The sequence below is a fragment of the Suncus etruscus genome, chromosome 5 (assembly GCF_024139225.1).
Source record: "Suncus etruscus isolate mSunEtr1 chromosome 5, mSunEtr1.pri.cur, whole genome shotgun sequence".
In the NCBI taxonomy this organism is placed as follows: Eukaryota; Metazoa; Chordata; class Mammalia; order Eulipotyphla; family Soricidae; genus Suncus; species Suncus etruscus.
In genome coordinates, this window is record NC_064852.1 from 46,317,612 (window position 1) to 46,336,906 (window position 19,295).

The 19,295-nt window shown below is 43.1% G+C and overlaps 1 protein-coding gene and 1 pseudogene across 1 annotated transcript in view; both read left to right on the forward strand.

Annotated features, from left to right (window-relative positions):
* The window catches only part of KIF5C (kinesin family member 5C), a 210,015-nt gene that overhangs the window by 93,248 nt on the left and 97,472 nt on the right, over positions 1 to 19,295 (forward strand). Inside the window, exons 3-4 of the mRNA XM_049772995.1 lie at positions 8,112 to 8,185; positions 16,441 to 16,545. Coding sequence (XP_049628952.1) covers positions 8,112 to 8,185; positions 16,441 to 16,545 — 179 coding nt within the window. The remainder of the gene's footprint in view (positions 1 to 8,111; positions 8,186 to 16,440; positions 16,546 to 19,295) is intronic.
* Positions 7,411 to 7,535, forward strand: LOC126010177 (uncharacterized; annotated as a pseudogene).

Consider the following 19,295-nt stretch of genomic DNA (forward strand, 5'->3'; position numbering starts at 1 on the left):
GCCTTGCCTGCTGTACTATCTAGCCCCTTGACTTCTCTTCTCTTTGCTTTTCTATTTCATCCTGTTTTCTTTCTCTTCTAGAGCCACTACTCTACTCCTAGTTGATTCCCCCTCCTTTCCTTTTATCAGGCTGTCATTTTTTTTATTAAAGTGAGATTAATTACATAAGAGCCAGAGTTGCTTTTTCCCTCTCCCCCTTCATTATCAGAACCAAATAGTATTTACCACCTGCTGGGTGAAGCATGAAACCATTTGAATGTATTCCCACCCCTCAACGATGATGTTTTAATTAGAGATAGAGCCCCTCCATTTGGGAAGTTCTGTGATTAACCAACAATAATAATCATTATCGTCTCATATTTATTCACCGGAAAGTTTAGGATCCTTCTAATGTTTGGATTTTTTGAGAGCGTGAAGTGTCACAATAGACAACCCTGAGGAAATCTCTTGAAGATGTCACCTAAGTCTCGATACTGGAAAACCAGTATATGCTGGACCACAGAAAAAGAACAAAGATGGTAGAAAGGCATAGTGGCTGTCTAGCTTGTGGCTACAGCCATAGCATTTGTTTGAACCTGGGCAACTCATATATGTTCCCTCTTAGCATTGCTAAGCATTGCCTCTGAACCTTAAACCTCCTCCCTGTTTTAAGTTTTTCAAAAGGCTATGGTTGGCCAGTGACGAAATCACCTGCCTTCAAAGAGTGAGACTGTGCCATTCTCATGCATTGTATGATCTTCTCAACTCTATTGTTTTGTTCCTGGAAGCCCAAGGTGCTGCAAATATTTGCAACCATGCCATTACCAGGTGTATGCAAGCACTGCAACTGTGAAAAGTATTTCAAAAAATATATGTTGGGCTGGAGCAATAGGACAGAGAGATAAGGGGCACGTGCCTTGCAGATGCAGATTCAATTTCTAACCCTGGCACCACATATGGTTGGTCTCCTAGTCCCATCAGGAGTGATCCCTGAGCACAGAGCTAGGAGTAAGTCCTGATCATAGCTGGGTATGGCCCCAACAACAACAATAATAACAACAACAAACAACAAAGATGTACCACTACTGTAGCCAGGAAAGCATTCTTTGCTAGCAAGTATGAGACCACTGCGGTGATCCCCAGAGAGCATATCAGGAAGCATCATATTTCTACCAGCATGTTTACAATCATTGCAGCTACAGGAGTGTCCCCCAGCTTCCCATGAGCACTGTGGGGAGCAGGCAAACATAGTGTAGTGATATGTAAACTGCCCTCCCCTCAGCCAGTACATCAGCAGAGATAAAGCTATGGACAATTACTGCCCAAAGACTAGTATGTGGATCTCTATGTTCACATTAGTAAAATAAACGAATTCCATTAGAGAGAATGTCTGGGGAAAGATTACACAGTATAGTCAGGGTGCCTCTTTCCTTAAGGAGCCCTGTTACAATCAGCCGAGGGTCTTGTCCTAGAGGCAAGAGTTGAATCAGAAGATTCTGAAGAGACCCAGAGATCTGTGAGGATATGGGGGACTGTTGCACTTGCCTTTGAAATCTAAAATCTTTGTGATCAGAAAAAAAAATCCTTTTTACTGGATGGCTTCACTAGAGTTTACATTTCTCCTCCCATCCTAAACATTTACTTGTGGTGTTCTACAAGCAACAGACTTCAGACTCTCAGCCTTTTCTGAAAAACAAGTTTTTACAATGTTGTCTGAAAGGAGATGTAAGAGCTCTCTGCTTTCATAGATGACATTATAGAGCTTGTGTGTGATTCCCAGCTCAGTTAATAGGAAGGTTTCTATGGTTGCCCTAGGAATTAAAAGCCATAATTACGAGTCTGTTGAATGGGCTATACCCCAGCTGACAAGAAGTCATTCTGGACATTTGCCCTCCAAATTAGCCACATGCAGACTGTGTTAGAGAAGGTGCTTGCTTGTTTTTCATGCCTGATTTCTTTGAAGCATTTTTATTTAGTTTGTCTTTCCTTTGTTCTTTGATGCCAGTAAATTAAGTATTTATCACATGGTAAGCAATGCAAAGGACCAGAGTCCTCAAGATATAAGATTTTTTGTGAGGAGTTTTACATTTAGGAAAAGAGACAAATACAGTGTGATTACCATATACATGGGCTCTCCATGCTTTAAGATGCATGTGTACAGAATGCTGTGGAGACACAGAAGAATGTGGCTTGATGGTGAGAGAGAAGGAAAATTCAGGAGGGCTTCTTGGAAAGACTGGGCCCAAAGGACCAGAGAAAATTGTAAGCATGGACAAGCAAAGACAATAGAAAAGCACAAAGGCATCCATTATAAACATATTTGGGTAGGCTTGGTGAGACAGTGTGCAGGCTTAAACATTTATGGCTCATGAAGCATTATGTTTTTTGTTTTTTGTTTTTTTTGGTTTTGGTTTTTGGGTCACACCCAGCAGCGCTCAGGGGTTACTGCTGACTCCATGCTCAGAAATCGCCCCTGGCAGGCACAGGGGACCATATGGGATGCCAGGATTCGAACCACTGTCCTTCTGCATGATACGCAAACTCCTTACCTCCATGCTATCTCTCCCCCCCCCCCCGCCCCCCGTGGAGAATTATTGACTGTGGTGGCAGCCTCCACATTGCTGGCCCAAAATCCTGGATCAACAGATCCATAACCCAGGAGTGGTCCATAACCTATATCACCAGGAGTGACTCCCTGATCTACTATATGGGAGACCCTTCCATCTAACCTACCCCTACAAAAGTGGAGACTGGTTTAGAGTTTGATGGACATTGATGAGCCATATGGACCCATTGAAGTTTTAATTATTTTTTTTTAATTTTTGAGTCATACTCGGTGGTGCTCAGGGCTTACTCCTAATTCTGTGTTCAGAAATTGCTCCTGGCAGGCTTGGGGCACCACATGGGATGCCAGGAATTGAACCACTGTCAGTCCTGGGTTGGTCACATGCAAGGCAAACGCCCTACTGCTGTGCTAGCTCTCCAGCTCTGGAGTTTTAAACTTAAGATCTTACTCAAACTATTTTATTGCTATATATTATTTTGACTATATATGACTCCTAAAAAGAAACATTTTTGAGCTGCTATTACCTATCAAACACCTTGTATACACTTTGCATGTATGATCGCATTTTTTTTATGATTGCATTTTTCAATTATCATCTGTATGAGGGTCTAGATGAGCAATTAAAAGCTATTATTTTTTGAGTTGTTCCTTTTCTATTAGGTTATATGGACTGTTAACCAAACACTACAGAAGATTAGGAAAAGAATGGTGATAAGAGAAGACCAAGTGGGAGGAGAATGGGGACTGTCAGCCAGGAATCAAACAGGCTTTGGTACAGAGTTTGTTTTGGGGTCACACATGGCAGTGCTGTGGGGTCATTCCGAGTATGCTCGGGAGACCATGTGGAACCAGTGAACCAATCTGGACTTCTGTGTGCAAACATCTGGTCCATCCTGGTGAGCTCTTTCAGGGCTGTGTGTTCCCCTTGGAAGGAGTATCATGAATTCCTTCACCTGGCACAGATGCTGCCAGCCATCCTGGCTGGGCTGAGCATTCTGATGGTTTCTTAGAATTTTGCAGACCAACTCTCATTTTCTGGATGGGGGCTTGTAAAGAACCTTAGGAAGCTAAAGCAGAGCTGACTGTCAGCCACTATCGCCAGAGACAGGTGCCGCTGACAATGCACCCTGGTGTGAGGCTGCAACAGCCTCCTCAGGCGCAGAGATAAGAAGCTCTGATTAGGTTCTCTCCAGTCTCAAACCTGATAATGAACCCATTCTTCTGCTCCAGTAAGACCAGAATCAGCAAAACATGGGATAGAGAGCTTGGGGTGGAATCAATCCCCAGAGCATGAATCTGTGTCACCAGATATTCCACCCTTCTCTCCCACCTCCAGGGTGCCTGGGTGGATGAGGGTTGTGTTTGTGCACTGCTCTATGGTGTGAGCTGAACGCACATCACACCAGAGCTGGTCACAAAGAAAGGTTTTGTCTGTCTGAGCTGGTTGGTGTTCCTGCTCCAGGGCTGATGTATAGAAATGGTTGTTCTGTGAAGATACAGATGGAAACAAATGCTTCCCTGGGCCTAGGAACTGCCATTCAACATGATGAAAGTATCTTTTTTTGTGTGAGCTGTTTTCTGTTAAGAGTTGGGGAGGGGTGACTGTGTACTTGGGAAGAAACTGAGGGCCCATTTTCTCATCTCATCTGCCATTTCCAGCCTCAAAGTGCTGTTTCCATTGCACCAGTAATCCCAAGCATTCTAGAGCCTGTCACCCATCTCGAGACTTAAAATAGAGAACACTGACTTCCCAGGGATTTTTTATTTTTATTACTCATTCAGAATTGAGTCGATAGAGGGCGCCATTGGTTCTGTCCAGCTGTGAACAGGAGTGCTTTGCTAAAAATTGAGACATGACTATAAATGCTTTAAAGGCCAAGGGAAGTGTGTTGGTTGTAATGTTATGTATTCTCTTTCTCTCTCCTCTCTCTCTTTCTCTCTCTCTCCCCCTCTCCCTCCCTCTCTCCCTCTCTCTCTATCTCCCTCTCCCTCCCTCTCTCTCCCCCCCCTCTCTCCCCCTCTCCCTCCCTCCCTCTCTCTCCCTCTCCCTCTCTCCCTCCCTCCCTTTCTCCCTCTCTCCCTCCCTCCCTTTCTCCCTCTCTCCCTCCCTCCCTTTCTCCCTCTCTCCCTCCCTCCCTCCCTTTCTCCCTCTCTCCCTCCCTCCCTTTCTCCCTCTCTCTCCCTCCCTTTCTCCCTCTCTCTCCCTCCCTTTCTCCCTCTCTCTCCCTCCCTTTCTCCCTCTCTCTCCCTCCCTTTCTCCCTCTCCCTCTCTCTCCCTCTCCCTCTCCCTCTCTCCCCCTCCCTCCCTCCCTCCCTCCCTCCCTCTCCCTCTCTCTCTCTCTCTCTCTCTCCTCCTCCTCCTCCTCCTTCTCCCCCCCCCTCTTTCTCCTCCCCCCTCTCTTTCGTTTTTTGGGCCACACCTGGCGGCGCTCTGGGGTTTCAGGGCTCTGTGCTCAGAAATCGCTCCAGGCAGGCATAGGGACCATATGGGATGCCAGGATTCGAACCATCATTGGTCCTGGGTCGACTGCTTACAAGGCAAATGCCCTGCCGCTGTGCTATCTCTCCGGCCCCTGTATTCTCTTTTCTTAAGAAAAAAATGAAGTAGTGTGCTCACTGTTAAAATAATGATGACACACACAATAAAGGATTGTGTAGTTCAGCCCATGCACTGGTGCATGATGGGATGGGTTCTCTTATAAGTAGGGTAGTTACTCTGAGACTTCAGATGCGGGTACAAAGAAGTGGCCAGTGGCCGAGAGATGAGGTAGCTTGACCTCCATTCTTGGCATTCTTTTATGTTATTTTTGGCTTTCGGGCTACACCTGGCAGTGTTAAGTGCTTGCTTGGGACTCTATGCTCAGAGATTACTCCAAGCAAGGCTTGAGGGATCATGTGCAATGCTGGGTATCATACCCGGATTGGCAGCATGAAAGACAACATCTTACCTGCTGTTATAGGTCATAACCCTGTTCTATGTTCTAATTCATGTGTTTCCTGTCCACATGTGCTTTGTCTCATGGCCAGGGACACACGGAACAAAAGCCATTTTAGTTTGGGGTAGATGTTTTATCTTAGAACCAAAACTTCAGTGCCATGAATATGTCAGTGTGCCAAATTGTCTGGAAGAGTGTGTGCCACAGATAAAGAATTTTTTAAAAAGGATGGAAGAGATGGGTTTCTTTCCTATGGGTCCCCCAATATGTTACCAACTGCATCCAGCTGCCTATTTTGAGCTCGGGAAATCTTTCCTCCCAGCCAGTTCACATTTCTGTGAAAACTGAAGCTTGAACCTCAAGCCCTCAAATGTGTCTTCTTTAAATTTTTGCTTTTCTCGTTACCAGGGCAACTGTCGCCAGAAGCCTGAAGCGTGTGAACATTCTCTGGCTCTCACTAGAGTTTGACGCATGCTCTGGAGGGCTGCTGGGATTAAAAAAAAAAAAAAGGCCTGCCATTTAATGTTTTCCTTTTTAGCTTAAAGGAAAATCCCACTTTCTTTTCTAACCTTCAGCAGCAATTTCAAATCAGTAAAGTATATGCTAAATTTAAAAATCAGAAAACCCCACAAAATCCCCAGCTTTGCTTTGTCACTGTCAGGGAGTGACAGACCCATAAGCCCTAAATAGGGCCTGGAGAAAGGATGGAGCTAAAATTCTGGTGTGGCTTTTTGGTTTTGGCTCTGAGAAGATCAACCAGGGCATGAGTTCTGGTTTCTGCTCCCACCATGCCTTCAGAAACAGAGGTTTTCTTCCAGTATACGCAAGATAATCTCTTAGAGGTTTATTATGCATCCTCCCCCATTGGTAATTGTTTGTTTTGTTTGAGTTCTTTTTAATGGGGAGGGGCCACACCCATGATGCCCAAGACTTACTCTTAGCTCTATGCTCAGAGATCATTCTGGGTGGAATGGAAGCTGGTCTGGTTACATACAAAGCAAGAACCCTGCCCATTGTACTATCTCTTTGACTTTAGTTAGGTGATGTGTTTGTGGCTGAAGGAAGCAGGAGAGAAGCGATCCTTAAACATATTTCTATTACTTCGGTTGCTTTGAAAGAATCCCCACAGATCATCTTCATTCAGAAAGCAGCCACATCTGCCAGCTTCCCCAGTGCCAGTGGAATTGGAACCAGAATAACAGGAAAGAAATTCCTGTTGTGTGTGTGTCTGTGGTTTTGGGCCACATCCAGCTGTGCTCTGTGCTCAGGGCTCACTCCTAATGTGGATGGGTCTGAGCCCTTTGGATAACACTGTCATTAAAAGCCAGACACTCATTCACAGGGGTTCATTTGTAATTCAGTTTCTGGTTTGATTGGGATGTGACAGTTGGCTCAGGGTCCAAAGCTGAGTTGTGACCATAGTCTCTTCCACTGCAGCTTCTTTACCAGGGACTTCTGTGTGGCCTTCAGGAGAAAGGTGCCTAGGAGCTTCCACAACCCAGATTAGGTTTTCAGGGAAAAAAATACTCTGTTCCACCATTCACCCCTGTGCCTCAAAACACTGATAAATTCCCCACCTTTGACCCCTCACACAAATAAATAACACAGATCTTGAGAGATCGATTTCTAGGAGAAACAAATCTCAAAGGGACCTGGAGATGGTTTCATGGTAGAATTTTCTGTCCTGTAAGCATGGCTGAGGCAGTAGGTTTAGTCCCTGGCATCACATGCCCAAGTGCATCCTTGTGGTAGATCGTGCAGGCTCTGAAACATCATCACTAAATGTCTTCATGCACCACCACTAAACTGTGTGACCCCAGTGAGCACCGCCAGCAGTAGTAGGAGTATGACAACAAAGAGTGTGTGTTTCTTCGTCATTTAAGCAAAAGATAAAAAAATTTAATAAAAAAAAAAGAAAAGAAAAGATAAGGCCTCCCAATTCTTACCACAGGCTGTGTTCTTTATACTGACTGTATAGAAAGAGGAGGTACAGTAAATGCACCCTGTCTACACCTCAACACAGGTTGGTCTGTATTGTGAATTGGGGGACAAAAAAAAAAAAAAGACAAAAAGAACCCCGGAATAGCTCACCTGTCCCAACTCTTGCAAGTGTGAAGCCAGAAGTTTGAACCCTGATGCTAACCACAGGTACCACCCAGCAGGGTCCCTGCATCCCTGCTATTCGGGGCAGCCCCTCACCCCTCTACGGTTGCTGTCTTTAGTGAACACCAAGGCCAGAGTGCACCCCCTAGTGGTTACATGTTTGAACATTGCAGTAAATCTGGCCAGCAATTAAACTAGCACCTGTGTGAGCATCTAACTCTACTCAAAGCATGCAACCCACAGCATGTGTGTGTCTGGAAAACAGCAAAATCAATGGAAAAGGGAAAAGAAAATAAAGAAGAAATCTCATCATTTGATTTGAAATTTGTCTTAACTTGAGGCCTCCATTAATATTTTCTGTAGGCACTTTGAGTTTCTTTTTATTTTTGGGATCAGAGGAGCCTTTATTTCCACTTTTATCTCACAAATCTGTTAAAAATGCAGATGGAGTTGAAATATATCACTGTGTGAAATGAGATGAATGCAGCCAGCACCAGTGATGAGGTTTCTTTTTTCTTTGCTTGCAGATGTCCTTGAAGGTTACAATGGGACAATTTTTGCATATGGACAAACCTCATCAGGAAAAACACACACAATGGAGGTAAGGAGCAACATGGGGTCAGTCTTTGATATAAATGGACAGAATTGGGGCTTGCAGCAAAACTAGAGGCCCAGTGGCTCTTTCACTAGGTGATGGAAAAAGTTGGGGGATGGTGATGTGGGATCAATTTATTATGTCTTTGAAGAGTCTTAAAATGGTGGGGAATGATAAAGTCTGAGGGGTTCAGTATTAAAAATACCATCCTGGGGGCCAGAGAGATAGCATGGAGGTAGGGCATTTGCCTTCCATGCGGAAGAACGGTGGTTCAAATCCCAGCATCCCATATGGTCCCCCAAACCTGCCAGCAGCGATTTCTGAGCATAGAGCCAGGAGGAACCCCTGAGCACTGCTGGGTGTGACCCCAAAACAAACAAACAAACAAACAAAAAACAAAGAAAGAAAGAGAGAGAGAGAGAAAGAAAGAAAGAAAGAAAGAAAGAAAGAAAGAAAGAAAGAAAGAAAGAAAGAAAGAAAGAAAGAAAGAAAGAAAGAAAGAAAGAAAGAAAGAGAAAAAGACTTTAAAACACACTTAGAAACACAATAAAGGAGTTAAGGCACTCTGTTTTACATGCTGCCCCTGGTTAGATCTCCAGCATCACATATATGATTCCCAAGCCCCACCAGAAGTAACCTCTGAGCAAAGAGCCAGGAGTAAGCCCTGAACACCTCCAGGTGAGATCCCGACAGATAATCATCAACAATTAGTCTGTGTTTCCTTATAGGTTACTGTCCCAGTTTAGAGTATGCAGTGAAGTCACTTTCTTTAAAAGAGGGCCTTGGGGAGGGTGAGCTTTCTTAGAGTAAGTTCAAAGCCTTAAAGATGCTACCTTAGGGGCCGGAGAGATAGCCTGGAGGTAAGGCGTTTGCCTTTTATGCAGGAGGTCATCAGTTCGCCCCATATGGTCTCTGGTGCCTGCCAGGAGCAATTTCTGAGCCTGGAGCCAGGAATAACCCCTGAGCACTGCCGGGTGTGACCCAAAAACCACAAAAAAGAAAAAAGATTCTACCTTAGGAGCTAGAGAGCTCAGCAAGCAGGTGTATATACTTTGTATGCAGAAGGCCCAGCTTTGATGGCTGGCATTGTGTGGTCCCTCAAGTATTGCTAGCAGTGACTGAACACTGAGTAGCTCAGAGAGTTGCCCTTGAACACTTCTGGGCATGACCCTACAATGCGAAAGAACCTAAAATATGTGGGACTATGATCCATAGGCTGTTGGCACATATTCTTGATTGCCCTGTACTCTGATTTTCTGGAACTTTTGTTTTTTAATTGAAGTGTTTAAAATGGGATGTTTTACACAATTTTCATTTTCCAACTTGAGTGGAAATATTTGAAGCTTCAGCTACAATGAATAAGATTTCATGACAAAGCCTTACTGAGCAAACACCATCATTGTCTTGCTTATCTTTTTTTGGCTTTGGGACTATGTGGGACACTAGGGGATGGAACTGCAGTCCGTCCTAGGTTAGCGCTTGCAAGGCAGATGCCTTACTGCTAGCGCCACCACTCCGACCCCTTGCTTACCTTTAAAATCCACATTTCTAGTAAGTGGGAGAGAATGCAGTAGCTGGCTCTTAGGAATGACTCATAAAGTATATAATTTGTGGAGCCCAAGGAGGGAACTAAGGATGTCCAGTCTCCCTGGCTTCCTCTAGGCCATGTACACTAGGCCATGTAAATAAACATAGGCTTCGGAGGGGAGTGTTTGGTGCACTCAATAGTGTTCAAAACTGACCTATGGTTATGCTCTGGAGACCACATGCAGTGCTGGGGATTAGAAGTAGAGTTGTGGAAGCTCATGCAAGCCAAATGCTTTACCTTTTTTAACATCTCTCTGGCCCCAAAGGATGCAAGAGATTTTCTTTGGACATTTATAATAGCATCAACCCCAGAGACTTACGCTTCTGAATATGCTGAACAGTTTAATACCAACTGGCTCAGGCAGAGTGAGTAGTTCCTTTTTTCCCAGTGTTTTGACTCTGTCCTTTGACCAAGGTCTTCAGAGCAGTCTAATTGGACTGGTATAGGTGGAGGTTTTAGGGCATTAAGGAAGTTTGAGGGCTGGGCTGACCAGCATTGGGGGAAGAAGAAGCCTCCTCTTTCTAGAATTGGTATACCATTGCTGCCAGCTGCTTCTGAGCTGCTGAGGCACTCTTGGCTTTGCCGATGAATCATTTTCAATGAAAAAGTTTCAGTGGCATGGGCTAAAGACCTCAGGGATATGCTGATGGACTCTTCAAGGTCCACAGTGCCAGCCTGGCTCTCAGAGATCTCTGGTCCTTCATATTGCTTCAGTCTCACCTCTTTGGCTGGAGGTCAAAAGGTTCAAGTCCACATAGATGAAAGGCATCATGAGGCTTATGGCTACCTTTTCTGGATTGATCAAGTTTAACTTTCTGATACCAGATGCTCATTGTCCACTTCCCTGCCTCCATTCTTCCTCCTCTGCTCATCTTGTATCTTACAATCTTGAACTGCTTGCCTCCTACTCTTGCTTTCACTTTTAATGGCTTCTGGGCCCAGGACAGTAGAAAACTTGTAGTTACCTGTTTCCTGAATCCCACTCATGGGCACAAGCTATTTACAGGCCATCATGCTGAGAGAGGGCAGGAAATCTCATGAAAGATGTGTATCAAGAAAGCTCTAGGTTTTTAATTAAATAATATACTAAACAGTAAAATGAAAAATCCACTTTCTCCTCCCTCACACACAATTTTAGCTATTGCATGTACCTTATTTAGTTTTGGGATTAATTTTTTTTTGTTTTGTTTTGTTTTTGGGCCACACCCAGCAGTGCTCAGGGTGCTCATGACTATCTGCTCAGAAATAGCTCCTGAGGCACGGGGGACCATATGGGACACTGAGATTTGAACCAACCACCTTAGGTCCTGGATCAACTGCTTGCAAGGCAAACGCCACTGTGCTATCTCTCCGGCCCCTAATTAATTTTTTTAAAAAGAAGGCTTTTGTTAAATGTCAGAAACTTGCACGGTAAACTATCCTGAGAGACCTGTTTCCGAGAGAGAGAGAGAGAGAGAGAGAGAGAGAGAGAGAGAGAGAGAGAGAGAGAGAGAGAGAAGAGAGAGAGGAGAGAGAGAGGGATAGGAGAGGAGAGGAGAGGGGAGAGAGAGAGAGAAAGAGAGAGAGAGAGGTGAGGAGAGGAGAGGGGAGAGAGAGAGAGAGAAAGAGAGAGAGAGAGAGAGGTGAGTATTAGGAGATGACCTAGAGAGATGCCAGTTGTTTTGAATTACAATTGGAGAATCAGAATACAGAGAGATAGCATAGGGGTCAGGGTCATAGACCTCCCATTAACACTGCCCAGGCTCTATCCCAGGCAAACAAATTGCCTCCTGAGAATTGTTGGGTGTAGCTTTATTAATTCTAGTTTAGCACAGGTGCCCCCTAATACTACAGAGTTTCATCTGCACCATATCCTTGGTCTGAGCACACAATTACTAGCCCATTTGACTGAGAATCACTGGGAATAATCCACAGTTCCTAAAGCATCACTTAAGAGGCTCCTTATCAAAAGCCTTAATATGTTTTTTTTGTTTATTTGTTTGTTATCAAGCCTCTCTCTCCCTTCACTGTGACTGTAGTGGTTGCTGGTGGCCAGCAGACTCATGAGGCTGAAGCAGGAGCTCCTGATTGCTCAAATACTGTCACCTCGTAAGATTTGACTTTATTGTAGTTTATGTTTATATTTATATTTATTTTAGGCCTCCCATGTGCAAGGTTATGCTGAACCTCTGTACTCCCTCCTAGCCCCCTGGCCAGTTTATAAAAGTTGATTATCCTCAACCTTTTCCTTATTGTGACTTTTAGAGATTACCTGCTCATTCTTACAGGAGAAAGAAAGGTGTGTGTGTGTGTGTGTGTGTGTTTGTGTGTGTGTGTGTGTGTGTGTGTGTGAATGCATATGCACATTTGTGTGCACCTACATGTGTGTGTTGGGGTCAGTAATTCCTTTTCTTGGGGGCTGTACACTTTAATCTTTCTCTCTATAGGGGATGTAGATCGAAGGAAATGTTGAGGGCATTTTAGAGGAAAACAGTAGAAAGGAGGATCCTCAAGTCAGAGTCCTAGAGACCATAGGAAACCAAGAAATCCAGGACCCTGGAATGCAATTAATTTTTTTAAACCCTGCAGAGCTTACAGCATTTGAAAGGATTTTATGTATTCGGAGTTACATATTGTGATTTTTCAAAGCTTCTGGAAGGGAATGTTAGCTTTCTGAATGGCTAAACTGTCACATTTTAAAGCTGTTACTTATTTTAATCTCACCCATTTTGGGTCTGACATCCAGTGGTGATTCCATTACCTACTTTTGAGAGGAACAAGCAGATAAGCCTACATAAAATGGAAAAGATTAGCTTCTGAAGATGGAGCATTTACAGTGGCTTTTCAGCAAAAATAGAAAATACTTTATGGTGTTGGTACTAAGGTGGGTAGGACGTGGTAATGCTCTGGCCTGGGACTCACCCCCAAGTAAGAGAGGGGGATGGAGGCTAGAAGGACCACCAACTCTTTGCTCAGTGTGATGCCAAGAAGGGCTCTTCTCAGCACGCTGATAGAGATGAATGGAGATGCTCCTGTTTAACCTGGTCTACAGGGACACCTGGAGGCTGAGCCAGACCAGCAAGGGATTTTTACCAAGCTTGTCTGACTACATTGATTGATGTTCCTGATGAGCTGGCAGCTGCCTGCTTTCCTAGCTTAAGTGTTTCAGGAAACTGTCCTGCTTGGGAAATGGAGGAAGCAGCTGTAGCTAGAACAAAGGGAGTGTTGTGCAGTAGCCAGTGGTGGTTTTAGTTTTCTCTTTTTTTTTTTTGTTTTGTTTTGTTTTTGGGCCACACCCGTTTGACGCTCAGGGATTACTCCTGGCTATGCGCTCAGAAATCGCCCCTGGCTTGGGGGGACCATATGGGACACCGGGGGATCGAATCGCGGTCCGTCCTACGCTAGCGCTTGCAAGGCAGACACCTTACCTTTAGCGCCACCTTCCCGACCCCGGTTTTAGTTTTTTCTTTCTCCTAGAAGGCTACACTCAAAAGTGGGAATGATTGATGAAGAGAATTATACCATATGCAAAGACAGAAATATGACGATGAAGAGTACATGACTTAGGTTATCTAGTCCATCTGGGTCATCCAATTAAGCAAGCCTGTCTCTTCCTCTAAATTGGTGATCTTTCTCTGCACCATTCCCTGTATTGGGTTATTCACAGCTTGCCATCTCCCCTATTCCATTTAGCCCATTCTTAATCTTCCTCAGCCTCCTGAGGACAAGACAAGATGGTGTGTCCCTTGAGGGAACCATCCTATATACTCTAGTGAAGGGTATATTTTGGATCTCCAAAATATTTCCCAATAATTTTTACTATCTTAACAACCTTTACTTGCCTGAGGTGACTGCTTATTGTGTTCATATATGCATATGCAAGACAGTAATTATAGAAGTAGTAAAAATGCTTATGTACACATGTACATGTATCCATATTATCAAAGCTCCATATGGATATCCATGTCCTTTTACCACATGTAGCAATCCACTTTACATAGCACACATTACATATATCCCACATACTACATAAACCACACACAGTGCATGATACCCGCTATATATAACACACATTATGTACATTATATGTAACACACACCTTCCACACCCCACACCCCACAGATATTGCAATTGTCAACACAATACTACACATTTCTTATGCATTACACATGACAAATACCACATATATTACATGTACTGCATATTATAGATAGTACATATACCACACATGTTACAAACACCACACTCTCACACGTACAGATTGTTTTGGCAGGTTGAGTTTACTGTGCACAAACAGGGAGTGTCTAGCCACATGTTCTCGTCTGCCTTGATTGCTGACAGGCGAACAAAGGCATGTCAATACTTGTGGAAGCCAAAATCCCTGGTGAGATAAACTTATTGAAAGGGAAAGCATCTGAAGAATAAGACGAGCCAATTATAAATGGTTTTAGGATTATCAATCACTCTTTGGCCATGGACAACTGTGGAGAAAGTAAGGGATTGTAGTAAATTATTAAAGACTCCTGAGGGAGAATGGGTGGCAAACATTTTCAGTGTAGGATTGGCCTGGTGGTGGCCCAGTATTGGACAAGACAGAGATCTGTTTCACTGTAGTATCATTTCTGTCAGAAGTTTCCACAGCCCAGAGTTTGTAGGAAGTTGTGATTTCTTTTAACATGCTTATGTGGGCCCATGAGACTAATTACCAACATTTAGCATTCAGTCTTGGTCAGTCAGTGTTATTTTCATTAAACATGTTTCCAGATTCCTCAGGAAGCCCAGCAACAGCTTAATGAGGGCTTGCTATGAGCTAAAGAATGCAATGCTGATTTATACTCACTAAGCATACATGATTCTATACAATCGATACTGAACTGTTTCATAAGCTCTGTGTATGTATGTATTGGGATCAATAGGTATCAGTCAATCCTGGCAATAAGGAATATACAACCCAATTAAAATGTCTTATTAACATTTCAAATGATTTGGCATTCTTAGAAGACGTGGACATTTGAGAAGACACTAAACATTTTTTCTGGTCAAAGAGCTTTGACGGAAGTTGGGTGCATCGGAATTTAACTTTTCTCGCTTTCAATAGCACAGAAGGTCAGAAACAGGTGTGAAGGAGAATTCATGGTTGCATTTAGATATGGGATTGTTGTTCCTCTCACTTTGTGGAGCTCAGGTGTTGGGGCAAAAGCTAGTCTCTGTAAGGCACTGTGTGGTGAGCACCTGATGGAAGAGGATTTGTTAGGAACCTAAAGCAGATCTTTTAGGCATTGGACAGATTAGGAACAAGAACATGGCATCAAATTGTAAAGGTAGTTAGATGTCCCTGGAAAATGAAAAGCTGGCTGGGTTTTGTGTTTTCTTTTAATTCCTTTTGTTCCTACAGCTTTGAACTTCCTAAAGGTCTGGAGATTTTCTGGGGACATAGTTGCTGAGGATCACGTAGATGGTTTGTTCACATGCCACGAAATGAAAGTGTTCATTAAATGTCACTGCAAGGGAGGACTAAGGTGCATAAAGGTCCAAGAAGACGTCTCTTAGCTTTAAATACTTCTGTAACTTTCCTTTTAGGAATTACTTTCAGATCCTATGGCAAATACATTTGAAAATTTTCAGAGGTGGCTGGAGATGAAATGTATTTAGTAATTATCTAAATACAAGAATTTATTTTATTCCTTCACCCCTTAAGTAAAAGGGGGGCAGCAATAGTAAGAGGGTATTTTCCTAGTGGATTTAAGAACTAGAAATAGCTAAAAATTAGTTGGAACAATGGGTGCAACTACCATGGATTTTGCAAAATGGGGACTCGGTGTACCCCCACCTGAAGGCACCTTAGTTTTCAGCTTGAAGATCATTGTACCCATGAACTTTAGCAGATTAGCTTGCATATCTTTTGAGATTAGTGGTGAAACTAAGGGTTGTTGCTTACAAGGCATTGACTATGGGATGTCTATTCTTGATTTCTAGGTTCATGACTATGGGATGTATTTTCTTGATTCCTGGGTTTATGCCTATTTACAGCAATGCCATTTATGAATGACTCTTTGGCAATTGGCTTTTAAGTTGATTTCATCAGAGCAGATTAATTAGATTTATGGGTTTGAGTTCATTGGTAAAAAATTTAAAAAATTAAAAAAATAAACACTTTATTTGCATGTTAGAATTGTCCAGGTATTCTCAGTCTTTCTTTGCCTGCATTCCTACTCAGGCTAATTTGTTAACCTGAGTGGTAGCAGGATGGAATGATAACCTGGAACATCTGGACCTGACAGAAGCAGCTTCACCCCTGCTGGCAAGGTAGAACAGCATGTGGAATTATCTCTTGAATCTCTGTTGTCATGTCTGATGGGATCCAGGGGAGAAGATTGACCCCACATAGCTGCTCCCTGTGGCACAAACCCTGTTTGAGAAAGTAGGCTTGGGCCTGGAGAGATAATACAAAATGGTTAAGTTGCTTGTCTTGCAGATGTCTAATCTGGGTTCCATTTCTGAAACCACATATATTTTCCCGAGACTGGTCAGGACTGTGAACCCTGGGCACAGAATCAGGAATAAGCTCTGAGCACCACTGGATCTAGCCCTTACATTAATAATCAATCAATCCAAACAAACAAACAAAACTGTGTTTAGCCCCTTTTTTCTCTAGCATCTTTTTTACCTGTCTGTGTCTGTATTTATTCACCAGGGAAAGCTTCATGACCCTCAACTCATGGGCATTATACCAAGAATCGCACATGACATCTTCGACCATATCTATTCCATGGATGAAAACCTGGAGTTTCACATCAAGGTAAGTTGCTGTTGATTGCATCGCAAGGGAATTAACTGCCCCTAAAACATTAGTCTCAGCTTTCATCTTTTAATTTATGAGTAAAAGATGCTCTTCACCTAATTTTAATGACATGCCTATGATAAGTAGAAACACATTTGTATTCAGTGATGAAGGTAAAACTCAGCTCTCTGCTTGCTTTGCATGAGATACTGTTAAGTAGTGAAGACATCTTTTAGGATGGAATCATCCAGCACTGTCTATGTTCTTTCTTTTACCCTTTGGATTTCTGCCGCTGTGACAGGAATTTGTTCATGATTGAATTGGGGAAGCAATTTACACAGCATGTTCCAGGGAACACAGCCCCTCAGTGATTTTATAGGTGGGCTATGAGGGAAAAGATTTAGATGGCTAAATTCACTGTGAAAATGCTTTGTTGCATGATGTTAAATTTGTCACAAGCTTTTAACGATGCTGTTAAATGTCATTCTGCAAAGGGGACATTATATTACCCGGCTCATTTGACTGTGGATCTATTTTTGCCTGTTGGTGTTTGACAGACTAGTTTTACGGAGCAAACTCTGAAAAGTGTGGGGAAGACAATTCTCATTTCTTCCAATTCTTTTAAAGCTAAAACCTGAATTTTGCCTTAAATTTACACTCTTTGGAGGAGAAGACTACTATAGTTCTGGGCCATAATCCTAAAGTATTTTTATCACCTTCCCAAAGACATTCTTTACTCATTACAGTCTGTGTTTTTGATTCTTTTCTGTCCTTTGTTCCAGACCATCTTTTTTTCAGGGAGGAGGTAGCATGATTGCTCTTGTTTCATATTCTGTTACAGTCACTATGTAATTGTCCCAGATTTTATGCAGAATTATTTTGTGAAAGAATTGTGCATGGCTATTATGTGAAGCATTCTTTAAAGAATGCCATAAACCAAGTTTTAGATTGGGGAATCCAATGATTATCTGGTGAAATGCAGCATTTCCAATTCCACAAGGAAGACGTTTGATCTGATTTACAGTAACTGTAAGACTATTTACAATAGCCTTTCTCCTCACCATCATATTAATTAGATGTGTCCAGGATGCACATGGTGTTTTGGGTCCCCAGCATGAAGACTAGAATAGGGTTGGCCACATGGCTGGAGGAGGGGAAGCTCTGGAGGACATGGAGCTGAAGGGATATGTGGAAAGGTGGTTGTTGGTTGGTTGGTTGGTCAGCTTTTTGTTTGTTTATTTTTGGGGCCACACCCAGCAGCACTCTGGGGTTACTCCTGGAACTATGCTCAGAAATTGCTACTGAAAGGCTCGGGGAACCTTATGGGATGCCAGGTCTGTCCTGGGTCGGCCACGTACAAGGCAAACACCACACCACTGTGCTATCTCTCTGGCCCCTGGTTGGTCAGCTTTTAAATTTGGTAGCACAAAAGTACTCTGAGCCTTAATTCAACCAATCCCCCATGTCACACTTTACCCTTAAGCTTTTCACCTGTACTTAGCTCTGCTTTGTAACTTTACCATATATATATATATATATATACACACATATATATATACATATACACTTTACCAAATATATATACATATACATATGTATATATATATACACATATAAATTACATATAAAGCAACATCTATATTCCTAATTGTAATTTAGAACTGGAGAATCTTTTTTCCAGATAGTTTCCTTTGTTGGCTAAGCCAGTCTCTCCCTTGCTGTGGTTCTTTATACATCAGGATATAGAAGCTTGTTGCTTTGATGGGATCAAGTCTTAGGAGCTTAGCACCTCTTTAAAACTGTTTGCCTTTAAATACCTTAAACTACTGTAGGATTCTTAGAGATAATCCCAGAGTAAGATGTTAAACCAATTACTCCCTTCAAAATGAGGTCTTATTTTAGAATCTTATTAAGATTAAAGTGTACCAGTGTGAAGTGGGAGGAGCTTGTAATGACACCCACATCTCTAGGGCTGTGTTTGAGAGCCCAGTTTACATTTGCATAATTTGGAAATAATCTTATTTGAACAAGTTTGCTGTTGCCTGCTCTCTATTTGGGGGTGGGCTCTCAAGCAGAGCTCAGGTGTTCTGGGGCCATTTCTCAGAACACTTTGCCTGGATAGTTAAGAATTGTGTCTTGGGGCTGGAGAGATAGCATGGAGGTAAAGCATTTGCCTTTCATGCAGAAGGTCATTGGTTCGAATCCCGGCATCCCATATGGTCCTCTGAGTCTGCCAGGAGTGATTTCTTTCTTTTTTTTTTTTTTGGTTTTTGGGCCACACCCGGTAACGCTCAGGGGTTACTCCTGGCTATGTGCTCAGAAGTTGCTCCTGGCTTGGGGGACCATATGGGACACCGGGGGATCGAACAGCGGTCCGTCCAAGGCTAGTGCAGGCAAGGCAGGCACCTTACCTTTAGCGCCACCGCCCGGCCCCCAGGAGCGATTTCTGAGCGTGGAGCCAAGAGTAACCCCTGAGCGCTGCCGGGTGTGACCCCCCCCCAAACAAACAAACAAACAAACAAAAATGAGTTGGGTCTAGTGATGGGTGCTGCTCAGCCTACCAGCCTGGGAAGGGGATCACTGGGATCCCTGAGGATGACTTCTTGTATTTTGAAGTGACTAAACTGAGTAAAAGAAGCTTAATTAAGGCAGAATGGAAAATCTCTTTGTTCAAGTGACTTTCATGGAGGTTTTAACAGTATTTCTGTTTATTTTCCTTCTACCTGGTCTCAGAAGTTTTTGGTAACAAAGACAGCAGGAACATTCTT